This window comes from Molothrus ater, chromosome 4, assembly GCF_012460135.2.
Source record: "Molothrus ater isolate BHLD 08-10-18 breed brown headed cowbird chromosome 4, BPBGC_Mater_1.1, whole genome shotgun sequence".
NCBI lineage: Eukaryota > Metazoa > Chordata > Aves > Passeriformes > Icteridae > Molothrus > Molothrus ater.
Window position 1 is genome coordinate 52,486,831 of NC_050481.2, and position 13,613 is coordinate 52,500,443.

The following is a 13,613-nucleotide window of genomic DNA, read 5'->3' on the forward strand; positions in this document are numbered from 1 at the left end:
AATAAATACAAATATTTTTAAGTTGTGTATCAAGAGGATGGTGCCAGACTCTTTTCAGTGGTGCCAGTGAAAGGACAAGAAGCAATGGTCATAAAATGAAACACAAGTTGTTCCATCTCAACAGAAGGAAGACCTGCTTTACACTGAGGGTGGCAGAGCACTGGAACAGGCTGCCCAGGGAGGTCATGCAATCTCCCTCTCTGGAGATATTCAAAACCCACCTGGATGAGTTACTGTGTAGCCTGCTCTAAGTGACCCTGTGATCTCCAGAGGTCACTCACAACCCTAACCATTCTGTGATTCTGCGATTCTGTAGCTGGAACCTAGTTACAAAAGACAAAAATATTCATTTTAGAGAACTCTGTGTTGAGCTTTGTTCATTATTTGTATTTTTCCACCTATCTGTGACATTACAGTGAGCAGTCCTGTTTCAAGATATCAGCTATCTCATCCTTCTCTTTGTATTCCCTCCTTGCAGTGTTCTCTACATATATAAAACCAAAAATCTGAAACAGAAAAATCCAGACTGTCTCCAATAGGTGATCTTAGAGAATGAAGAAGAAATTCTAGAGGGACAAACACAGGCAGAAACTAACTGCTGGTTTTTATATTTTCTTCCACATAAAACCAAACAGCAGCTAGTTTGCCCTGAGCATTTTGCTTTATACATTGTGTAGAATACATATTCTTGTCCATTTATATTCATCAGATCTGAATCTGGAAATTGCTATCACGCTGACAAAGAACCAGAGACAGAATCCAACTCCTGTGTTGCTCCTGTGTATGATAATATGATTTCCATGACTGGAAATTTACTTGGTGCCCTTGTACAATGTGAAGATAGTATCAATCTGCCTGAGTAAGATTAGCAACGTCCAGTTTCCAACTCTGATATGAGGGGGAGTGAACTAAACAGCTAGAAAATTCCAAGTGTCCACAAAGAAAAGACAATATATTCTTGTGTATAGTAGGAATTAATCAAATATTTTCAGTTGCTTCTCAAGTTTAGATACTAAACCATTAAAAACCTTAATCCATTACTCTTCACAAAGCCAACAAAAACTGAAGCAGAGCACACAGCTAGAATCAATTGAATTGCCTGCTTTCAGGAGGAGTTCTGAGATACCCATTGGAGCTCCAAAAAAGGCCTTTTTCACCATTTGGGGGACCTTATATAAGCTATTTTGCCAAAACATCATTCATATGACATTCCAAAAATTTTGCAAGTCAAATCAAAATGAACAGTCAATGCTTTATGTTTTCTGCCCCTTCTGTTCAGCAAGAACAGCAAGTTCAGCAAATTCTGTCCTAAAAATTTTAAACATGGACCACTGCTAGACTTCAAAGTGGGGCTTTGGACCCCAACCATCCCATTATCAAAGTTGTATTAGAAAATGCTACAAAGAGGACACAGCTCTGAAAACCAAGTTGGAATATTGTAACTTCATCCAGAATGAAGAGTGCAGCTTTCCAATCACTAACACAGTTATGGGAAGCCAGAATAGTAGCACAGAACGAAGGATGTTTTCAGGAGCATATTTCACATTAATAAAAATCACTGGACATGGGTGATTTAAAAAAAAAATCACTTTCCTAATGCCTTCTTACACTAACTCTTAAATGTGACAGAAACTCAACTTTTCCATCTCTGCCTCAGATTTTACATTAGTCTTTGTGTTCTTGGGGTTTGTCAGCACTCTCCTTATCAGCATTTTGACTGAAGTTTATGTTTTGCTCTAAAGGGCTTTACATGTGTATTTACTGCAGTGGTATATAAATGAATAGAACTTCAAAGTGAATGACTGAATATTAAATAAATCGAAAACATAGTTTCAAAACACTTTAAGTGGAAAAGTACTGCATTTACAAAAGTGCCAGATTTTTTTATTCAAGGTATTTACTTCCCTAATACTGATCGGAGACTCTGTGAAGGCAAGGCTATCACTAGCCCAACAAAGAAAGCTGGAACATTGCAAATTGGTTTGTTTTTCCTGCAAGATATTAGTGAGAGATAGGTTAAACTACATAGGACTACAACTTTCTTTTCCACAAAGTCAGGTAGTCAGAGATGACAGACCTGTACACCAGGGAACTTAAGCACAGGGAGATTCAATTTTCACCAAAAGCATTCCCAGGGAAGAATAATTCCCCATGGAGAAAGAGGAAAGAAAGGAAAAAACACAATCCCAAGAACTTTCCATTGTATGTAAAAAACACACAAACTAAATCTAAAGAACTGAATGTTTAAGTGAGAATAATTTTTTACCGAGTGAATTACTACATTTTATTGTAATATTTAAAAGGATATTATAACATGCAATAAAATAATGATAAATATGGTGATAGAAAAAAAAAACAATTTAAGGGTTTATGGTTGCACCATCCAAAAAGTCCAACCAAGCAGGGATAAAGATAAAAGCTGGTTCAAAATTGTGTGACAAAGAATGCATTAGTCACAGGGAAAAAAAAAAAGAGAAAACTTAAAAGAAAACAACGAAAGAGGTTTTAAAAAAGGGGGTATCAAAATTCTAAATAAAAATTCTGATTCCAGTAAGGATTTTTGAAGATCATTTAATTCTTATGATTTATTAGTTCTTCAGCAGAACTACTGCACTGAGAGACTATGGGTTTTTATTAATAGAAAATGATTAATGCCACTGCAATCAGTAAAACAAGGACTTTCATCAGCTAGTGGTCTGGTGCTGATCAGATGATGAAATCAAGGAAAGTGAACTGGTAAACCAGCTGGAGAAAGCATTTCTAATATGATTTAAGATAACAACAACAGAAACCGAGGAGCTTTCTCATTTTTCTTTAGTTCACTTCTGTCTGTAACAGTATGATTTCATTTACGCCTATAAAAAGTGTACATAAAATTCTTATCTAATACTTTAGACTAACCACCTCCTCTCAAAGGGATATATTACAGTACAATACAATTACAGTGGAAAGATAAGATCTTGGGATATTTTGTGTCTTACCCTGTATCTTTACAATGGGAAATAAACATGCACAAAAGAAATCCATATTTTTAATCCTTTCCATGCTATGAGTCAAAATGCAGGAAAGGATACCACATCCCTCTGTTTGTGAATGAGTGAATGAGAATTTTAAAAGACTAAAGAAGCAGCAAAACACACACAGACTCTCCCTCATTAGATTTTTTGCACAATAGTGACTACAGAGATCTATGAATGCACAGTACTATGAATAATAAAACATCTGTGAATTACATAATGTCACTAAGTACATTCCAAATGGTATGCATATATTAACCCACAAACACAGGCTGGTACTTATTTAATACAAAATCAGCAAAAGAAAAAAATGGTGTTTCACAAAGGCCCTGGAAGTCCATTATGTTATCCAATTCTCACATATTACTCTAAGGAATGTGATGCTATTGTTACACCACAATAAACAATTGTCACAGCAACAGCTCTCAGTGACAGGTAGCAATATCTCTGGGAAATCAATCAACTTTAATAAAACAGTTTAAGGAAATGTAATTACTTCTTGTATTTTAAACTGTCTGGAGTCTACAAGATAAAAAAAATAATGTGAGGAATTTTTATACATATTAAGATTCTGTATTTTCACAGCATTTCATATTGCCATTGAAATGCAAAAGCAAACTTTGAACCCATGGCACCTTCAGAGAATCAGAAAAATGTTCCTTTGTATCACTGCAGACTTCACACAGCTTGATTGGAACCCTCTGGTTTAGAAGTGCCCCAACACCACCCTGGTGATAAATAATTTTAAGGTTTGCATGCTTCCTGTTAGCTTTAATACATGATATGCAGCTTTCTCACTGCTGAAGCAAGGCTTCTTTTTAAACAGCTGTAGTAGTCTCTTGACAGTGTAATACAGATATGGATCCATAATTATAAAGGGAAGTCAAAATTATGATTTCTCTGCTGTATATTCTTAATGACTAGTTCAGAAACAGGAACATAGGACTATTGTTTTAAACACAAGTCTGAAACCCCAAGAGGGGGTTAATATTAGATTTTTTTTAAAAAAATCCCTTTTTTCTCTCTCACTTTGAAATCACCTACAATTTCAATTAACAGAAACCCATCACTTAGTAAAAATACAAAATATTTTATTATTCTATAGTAGGTTGATACCCTTATTTGGAAGTCTTTTCTATGAAGTAGCATGCTGTTTATCCTCACCTACTCATATATAACATCAGACAATTTGACAGTTTACCACAATAAATCCTGATTCAAACCCTCCTGAAGTCACTGAATTGCATTTTCCTTTTACTGGCTTGAGTCAGAAGTCTTTTAAAAGTCAAATGCTGTTCATCCTTTCAGTCTGGTATGCAGCACTCCAAGCTCACCTCACAATTTCCTCCTCTGATATTCACCTCCATGGTAAGGTAGTGTAGGAATGGTTTATTCGGTATAAAAAACTTAGGATGAGGCCAGGGTTTATGAAATTAACAGATGGCCTCAGCCTAAGTGTATTTAAAGGAGATTTTATTTTTTAATGAAAATAATTTGAGATTGGGTATGTAACCAAAACTCAGGTATGTATTTGATCTTATCCCAGAAATAATTCAAGATAGATCATCCAGGTTACCATATGGACTGTATTCCATTCCTATTTCTATTAAAAGCAGATTACAGAGTGGCTAAAGCTACTTATGATTTTTCAAGCTTACCAGTATTAATTTGAATAAGATAATAGATGAGGGAAGAATGATTGGCAACCATTCCATCCACACAAAGTACAAAACTCTTCAGCAGAATTTCAGTGGATTGCAGAGCTAAGTATCAAAAGATCTAGTGATAATTTAATCTTCCATTTTTTTAAAATAGGAGTATTTCTTCAGGTAACATTATTCACTCTACTTTTTCCTAAAAATAGAGATTTGCCATATTTATATTCTGTCCTAAAATGAAGTTCTGCAAAGTATTATGAAAGTTTGGATATGTACTGAGGTATTAGATATGTGCGACATAAAGTCTGTTGGTGTGCAAAAAATCATGAAGTTCACACAGTGAGTTATGAATCCAGTTTTGTTCCATCCCTTGAAATCCATGTCTGGGGACAAGAATTCCAATTGCCATATCTTTCCTGGTTATGGCATGCAGGGAAGCAGCTAGTGCACCTGTACAGTCCCTGAGAGACAGATGAATAAGCCAGAGAGATGATACAGATGTCCAGAATCTTCCTACCTGACACCTGGCTGAATTCACACTGGTAATTGCAAGATGTGAATAACCATCTGCCCATCTGTCTGGCAGTTACTCTTAAGGGTCATACTGTTTCAAAGAGTTAATCACTGGAGTAAGTAATAGGAAAGATTTTTGAAAACTCAACACTATTTCCTACATGAACTATAATAGTCATTATAAGTCTCTCCTGGTGCAGTTCAACATGGCCAGAACACCACAAATCCAGCAGAGTTGATGCACTGTAAGAGAAATGTTTTAGTATACTTCCAATGAATTATGCAAAAAATGAAATGGTTATATTTTAAGGATAATTCTCTGCTTTTTTTTTCTCACCATATTAATAGGAGAAAAAATTATTATTATGACAATGGCAAAGCTGAAATCATTATGCCAGGCCTCATGATTCTAATTTTTTAACTTCAACATATAAAAACACTGCACATGTGGAGGTGAAGAGTTTCCCTAAATTTTATGGTAGGGCATAAATCAGCAAATTCCCATTGACACTCATGTATTATGGATAGAATTTACTTAAGCAATTCTTACCATGTACTGTAATGTAAGCTGTCCTACAAGTATTTAATACACCAGACAGTCAAGGCACAGAGATCTAAGGTGGCTTCTTTCATCCCAGGATAGTAGGTCAGTATCATAAATAAGTTCCCCAATTCCCACTTCCCAGTTCTATGTAGTAAACAGATAATTCATTTGAAATAAATAGAGCTCATGATAAAATTGCAACCTCTACTGAAGTAGGCAATAAGACAGAAATATGTCCTGTTGTATGCATGTATTATATATAAGCAGAAATCTAAAAAAAAATATCAAGGGGATTCTAGAAAGTTAATGGACTAAATGGCAGTTCAAAAATCTTCTGCCTTGTTTCAAGACTTGCTAATGTATCATCTTATATCATTACTTACAGTAATGAATTCTGTAAAGCAGAGATTCTGACATTACTGTCTGACCTCCCATAGTTATAAATCCTATTTTTCTGAAAGCATTTTTTTCATTGACATGTATTAAAATAAGCCACAAACTCAACCAAAAGTACAAAAAAATTAATATAAAAAATCACCCTAAAGACGTGTATAAAAATAGTATGCATTTTTCAAAAGTTATCTATCCAAAATAACTTTTCAAGTGAAATCAAAATCTGTCTGGTTCTTCTCACTGACAGTTCTAATTTCAGTGAGAATGATTAAAAGCAAAGTGCAGAACACTGCAAAGAAGAGCTCCACAACACAGTACAAAATGAAATTGTGTCATATTTAAAATCTAATGCTATATTGGAAAATTAAATTTATTTTTTAAATGGGACATTAAAAATTTAAAAACAGTTTATTAGTACTGCCCCTATGTCTTTACCTTTTCACTATTTTAATATTAATGCCAGAAATCAACATCATCAATGTAGAAAAAATAAAGGAAAACTGGAGGCTACATCTAGAGATTTTATTAGGTTTAGCTCCCTGCATTCATTCAAGTACTTTAGGAATGATCCAATGTCTGTACATGAGAAAGGCACAAGCTTTGCTCAAGAGCTATAGTCAGATTAATAGAAATATTTAAACTGATTTTCCCTGAAAGATCAAAAACCAAACTCAACAGGTGACCAGCAATTATCAACTCCTTATCTCTGCAAGATCCTCAGAATTCACATACTTTTAAGCATTTGAAAAAGAAACTGAGAATGACATGGTGTCACGACATGACATCAATTTTACAGCCACATGTAACTGTACAATTTTCAATCTTCTTTCACCATCTTCTTTGCACTATAAACTCTTTGTCACGCATAGGAAACACCTGACTAATTGCATCAGGAAGTCTACCCTTTTTATTCCACAACACTGCCTATAGCTGCTTCTTTCAGGCTCCCTGGAGCTTTAATTCACAACTTTTTAATGCCATCCACAGGGAGTATTTCAAAATGAGGGATGGAAGCAGGATAAAGGCAACAAGAAAAACACTGAATCTTCCACAGCTTGTCTAGTTTTCTCTTTATAATGTAAGTTTCTCAGGACAAAGCTCATGTATCCTTGTGTCACTATCACACTGAGTATACAATCAATGGTTTCACAATACTATTGAATTAGTTACTTCCATGTCTTTTCTCCAATTTGTTGAAAAACTTTACCCACTAACCATGTCAATATATTCATATTTCACAGTCATGAAATACTTGTATAAAAACAGATGTGTTATCTATATTCAAAATCAACATAAAATGTAAATTTGATAATAAATTTTAATAATATTAGAATATTTAAGCATAAAAAATGTAACCTGCAAATTTTTTTTCTTAATTGCAGTATGGTTAAATCCAAAGCATTTTTGGACAAAAGTGCACTGAAACATATATATATATATATATATATATATATAACTGTCCCATATACTTAGTGATGAAAATTAATATCTCTTTCAAACACTTTGGCCAGGAGGCAGTTTGTAGATGTTTTGGAAAAAAAAAAAAAATTTTTTTCTCTGAAAAACAGTTCTCCCATCTTCAGTGAAATGGAAGATATTGAAGGATTTCTACAACATCATACTACTCTTTGCAGACATTTCTATGGATCTCAATACTATACCTTGTAAGTAATCCACCAAAAAATGGATCAAAGTATTTTATCTGACTGAGAATGAAATTACCCTTTTCAAAGGTGTAACCCCAAAGAAGTGGGTACTAGGGGCAGATCTAGGAAAAGAGACTGAATTTTCTGGTTTCTAGCCCTTCAACAGGTAGACTGATTTTCTGTCCCTCCATGAATATGGTGTTGTTATTCAGTAAAGTCAAATATGCAAACTGACTTCTATCATTAGATGTATGCTAAAACAAACCAAGTGTGTTGAGACATTTCTACTTAAAAGTGTTCCATGTTGACTGACATTAGATGCAGAAAGATTTTGAGCTTGAACACATAAAATTCCTCTGAGATTAAGTCTCTCTGTAGACTCTCAGAGAGAGTCACCAAAATAGGTTTCATCCTGAATATTAGAAAAAGACAACTTAGGCTGGATGAAAGAGTGCCCACATATACCTACTTCCTACTGATTGTAACACCGTGCAGATAGGTGAGAAGCCAAAGTTTACAATATTCATAATTCACCTGTTAAAATTATGCCAGTACAACTGGCTACATGCTAACTCCCTTCTTGGAGGTGAAAGCTGAGACTGGCTGGAGTTATCTTTACTCCCTGTGTGCTTCTACCATTCTCACAATACAGGGCTGGATAGCAGAGGAAAATGATCATTCTTCTGAGAGTAAAAAGGAAAAGCAGATGGACATTCATGATATCAAACTCTGCCCACACTTCTTATGAGGTTAATTAATTTATATACCACTCTTTTGCTTGTGTTTATTAGAATAAAATTGCTCTAGACAATAGTCAAGTGATACCTTTTATCCAGAAACAATTGTCTGCCCAGAGTTTCACAGTTTAAAGAAAGGTTATTTTGTGTCAAAAGCCAATTGAAAATCCTGCTTTCCTGAATAAAAACTCTGCAAAACGCAACACAAACAGATAATTAAGCCTGATAAAATAGGCTTTAAAGCATAATCAGGTTTATTAAACTCCTGTAGAACATTTTTCACTGTCATATTTCCAATAGATAATATATAAATAAATATAGTATTTATAGAAGTAAATAATAAAAAATGTAATTATTTTAATTAGCTTGGTTGGCAGTTGCTATTCAAAATAGTGTTACTGGGCTAGAATAAGACTGTTTAAATGTGAAAACTAATCTGATTTGGAAGATAATTAATTTTAAACTGAATGTAGAAACATTAATGTCTTTCTTGAATTCCACCACTGAACAATATTGAGGGTTCTGTGGTAACTGCCAGGAGTCATAACAAACCTTTTCTTTTTTCTTCCTCATTAGCACCATAAATTCCTTAGAAAGGGCAACAAACTGGTTTCCTGTGATAGATGCCATTCCTTGGAACTGCAGATCAAAGGAAAACTCACTGCTGAAATGGCAATCTACTGGGGTATGATGGAGAATAGAATTCAATTGTGGCTTCTTGATATTTCAGGAACACATTCCAACAAAAACAAAGAGCTTAATGCTAAACAGTGAAATTGTAGGCATGTTCATGGTGAGAGAAAGGATTTAAAACATTTGTCATAATTGCCATCTCTTAATGTAGATTCTGTTAAATATTGAGAACAAAATAGAAGATGGAACAGCATTTCACATATTTATAGTTTTCCCTAAATGAAATGTCAAAAGTCAGATATAATGTCTGCAAGCACAATAGCTTAATTTTTCCCCAATGAAAAGGGAGATAATACTGAGTTTGTAAGAATGCATAATTAAGTATACATTGGAAATTTAAATATAGCTGGTGCATTTGAGAGTACAAAGCTATCTTTTACTAGCTCAGCAAAATTCAGTCTATTGAATGACTCTGAAAGAGTAAAATGAGTAACGGGTTAAAGCATGGATTGTCTAGTCTTTTTAAATGCTGAGTGGGTAAATCCAAGAATCTGTTCTTATGGGTCCATATGAAGCTTGTAGGAAGAGAGAGAGTTTTTTTATAAGCTTGAGAAATCTCAGGTGAAGGTTTTAAATTGTTTATGAGCCTTTGCAAAAACAATTTACTTGACTTGAATTGTGTTGTTAACCCTGAGACTGAAGTGTGATCTGGGTGGTGCAAGTTTACTCAATTTAATCCTTTAGTCTAGGTTTGACAGATATTTAGCATGCTGACTACTACCACAAAGACCACTTCTACTGCACCATTTGTACGTAAAATTGTGTTTGGCATCACTGAAAGTGCCTCTACAAATTGTGACAATATACATTCACCAGAAGTAGAACCATTTAGAAGAGAAAAAGAGATCCTCTTTTGCCATTTCATATAATATTCCTACTAATAATATATCTAACTAGCTGAAAAAATTGTATATCACAACTTGCCTGATAGTTTTCTACTGACATATCTTGTTCTTCAGTGTTCATGTATAAAACAATTGAAAATAAAGTGATACTGGAAAAAGAGTGGTCTTATACCAGAAAGCTCTGGGTATATTTGGCCTGGTCATATGAATAAGACAATTCAGATTTGTCTTTAAAAGCTCTAAATTAACCACTTCCTAAAATATAGGAAAATGAGAGTCAGATGGATGTATTTTTTCTCTCATCCAAGCAGGACAACAGCAAACAGAAAGTAGAATGTCACTTGTCACAAATATCTTTCATTCTCTCATTCTGACATAAAAAAAGACACTAACCATCAATGAAGCAGCCGTAGGAGGCAAAGAGGAAAGAAATAGTTCATAAAAGCTATATTACCCCTTGCAATTCAGAAGCTCCCAGTATCTTGCAAGTTGATATAACAGAAGAAAAAACTCTTCATTTGATCTCCCACTGTTTTGCTGCCCTTTCCTCAGTGGTGTTGTAGCAGGAGGCAATACCAAAGTGCTTTTATTCCATACAAATTGCTTGACTGCTAAACTCTCTGAAATCTGAAAATTAGAGTAGTTCCACAATTTTTTTTTAAGGGGTTCTTTCTTCGCAATTGCTTCTGACCAGAAAATTAAATACAGAAGAATGAAATTGCAACAAACACAGAAGACACAATTTTGACTTCATTTCCAGTTGAAGAATAATTTTATTGAAATAAAATTGTTATATTTGAGATAAGAATCTGTTTAGAGGTACTTAACAATGCCTTGACATGTTCCACATTGAAATTTTTTTTCTAAGATAAGGTCTATATTCAGAAAAAGGCTGAAAATTTCACAAATATATTTGCATACATAGTGTATTTATTTCTGTGAAATGTTGCATCTTAAATATTTTGGTGGGTTTTTCCTTTTTTTCTCTCATCTTTAGGTAAGATTTGCAAATGCTCTGAAATGCTCTCACAACATATGGTCCATGGACTGGAGGTATTTCCTACACCATTTCTAAGCATCAATTGAGCTAAAGAAAAAGGATAGAAAATGCAAAAGAAGCAACCTGTGTGCTGATTTTTTTGACAAAGATGTTGGCACCAATCTTTATTGATATTCCTAAACAAGTGCTTTTCCTGATCTCTTTTGCATCTTTTTCCTTCTTATTCCTGTATGTCTTAATTTTAATTTTCTTTGTTTATTTTATTAATAATTTCTTTTATGCAGAATTACTGAAGTTCCAGACTAGCAATCAAGTTTAAATAAACAATGTCCGTGTAGAAAACCTGAATCAATTCAAAAATTAAAGAATTGATTTTTTTATTTTAATTTTGCTCATTGATTTTGTTCACAGAAACAAAATCAATGTGGTAGCAGCCTACTGACTTTGAAGTTTGATAATTTATCTCAGTACAATAAAGAGGTCAAAGCCTGTACTGTATCATAAATTCCTCCACTCAGAACTAATTACTCCAAATGGGAAAGAGTGGCAGACTATCAGTTTTGAAGGGATAAACACAAAGGATGAGCTAATTCAGACATAAACACATAGCAATCAGGAGAGAAAAAGTATTTTTCAGTATTTTTGTTCATACAGTTGAAAAGCCATACTATGAAGGCAAATCACAACATACAGTCTTGTTACGAATATCGTGTCATTTTCTCACACAGCTATATAGCAGATTTACTCCACAAACTTCAATGGGCTGAAGTTATGCTTTATTCCTAAGAAAAAAACCTTGTTGGAAAATTATTATTCAAATATCCTTTTTAGTTGCTTCTTACGATGAAGGATATGACTAAATAAATTATTTAGGAGGAAGTATTCAGCCTTTCTCTAAATCATAAGCTGATATATAGAGTAATATCCAAATACATATATAAAATAAATATAAAAATTGGTGTATATATATACACACACACATATATAAAATTGGAATTGGCACTATAGTCTTTGTTTTTATGTGGTGCATATAGCTTAGAAGTGACTGCAGGTTTAGAGCTTTTCTGTGTACATGATTTTGATACTGGCATTTGTACAATCCTTGATACAATTATTCTAGTCTGGAGCACTCTAACTGAGTGAATTCAGTTGTCTTTAGCAACCAAACTCTATGTTCACCGTGTGAGTGGCTGTTGATTTCCCTGTTTGCTGATAGTCATTTAGCATGTTTGGTTTCTTCTTTGTATCTACCTCAACTTCCTTTGAGAGCTATTTCTCTCAGCAAAATCTGAAGGACCATATGACACTTGACTTGAATCCTCTTCCACACTCTCCCTCACATCCCTGAGCAGGTCAAAGATTTTCAAATACTAAGACTCTTTTTAGATTTCCAGAATTTCAGTCCTGAGGTATATTTTTTCTTTGTTTATCTAGCATATTATCAGGGGTTTGTTTTTGGTTTTTTTAATCAAACCACAAATATTTCATTGATTCAAACACTGAAAATTCAACCTTCTTCACACTCATCTCCCAGTTACTAATTCAACAAATCATCTATTCAAATTTCAGTCTTTTCAAAGATAGAACAAAGAAGAAAAGGGTGAGTTCTTTCATCCTATTCATACTCTTGAATTAGATGGTATTTGATCTTCTTCCTCCACTTACCATCAGATCTGCTTACTAAACTTTTCTATGTACCATTTGTTTTCCTGTTTTGGATTCTTGCTTTTTTGCATTCTCCATTTAATGTCTCTTCAAATGCATCCAAAATGTAATCTGAATTTCTTGTTTCAAGCAGTTTTTATCATACTTTACCATGTTTTGTTTTGTTTTGTTTTTCTAATAGCTTTGCTTTAAAGGTCCACTTAGTTCTGCAGTAACCCTGCCTCCTGGGAATCAGTCTTAACATAAGAGTAAAGAGAGTTCATGGATTTTGTGATCCAACATCCCTTAGAGTTGGAGTGTCAGTTCATAAATAATTCACTTACGAGCACATACATTCATTTTACATGATTCCTCAATATGGCCAGGGTGCTGCGTGGTCTGCACTGTATCCACCTACAAAAAATACAGAAATATATGTCTGCTTACTGGGATGTGAGTAGGGTTTGGCTGACTTAATCCTCTACCATGGATCTTACTAGTGAGCAAAAAATTTCTCTTTTCTTCCTTAGATCCAAACACATTCCATAGAATAACTATTTTGGCAGCAAAGACAGTTAGAACTGTCTGTTTCATATAGACATGCCCAGAAGCAGGCTGTTTTTAAATTATAGACAAATTGGAGTGATTTATAAATTCTTCCCTTTCTTACTCAGAGTTACTGCAGACAGAGTAAAAAATAATATAGCTGTCTCAGGTATCAGTGATGAGCATAACTCTTCTCCATTAAATGATGGGATTAATAGTGCAGTACAGAGTTGAAAGACGCAAAAAATGAGAATTTTACAAGAAAACAAACAGGCAACTCCTCTTTTCCTTCATCTCTCTCACCCAACCACCAGATAAAATTGAGTGAGCAAGCCAGATTTGAAGGGCAACATACAGTGTACAATAACAGTTCTATG

General features: G+C 34.0%; 1 protein-coding gene across 5 annotated transcripts in view; it reads right to left on the reverse strand.

The window, feature by feature from the left end:
- The window catches only part of PCDH7 (protocadherin 7), a 266,137-nt gene that overhangs the window by 202,501 nt on the left and 50,023 nt on the right, over positions 1-13,613 (reverse strand). Inside the window, exon 2 of one of the 5 annotated variants that reach the window (XM_036381655.2) lies at positions 10,800-13,104. The exons of the other annotated variants lie outside the window; for them this stretch is intronic. Coding sequence (XP_036237548.1) covers positions 13,027-13,104 — 78 coding nt within the window. The 3' untranslated portion in view covers positions 10,800-13,026. Of the gene's footprint in view, positions 1-10,799; positions 13,105-13,613 lie in introns of those variants that run through there. 5 annotated transcript variants of the gene reach the window in all.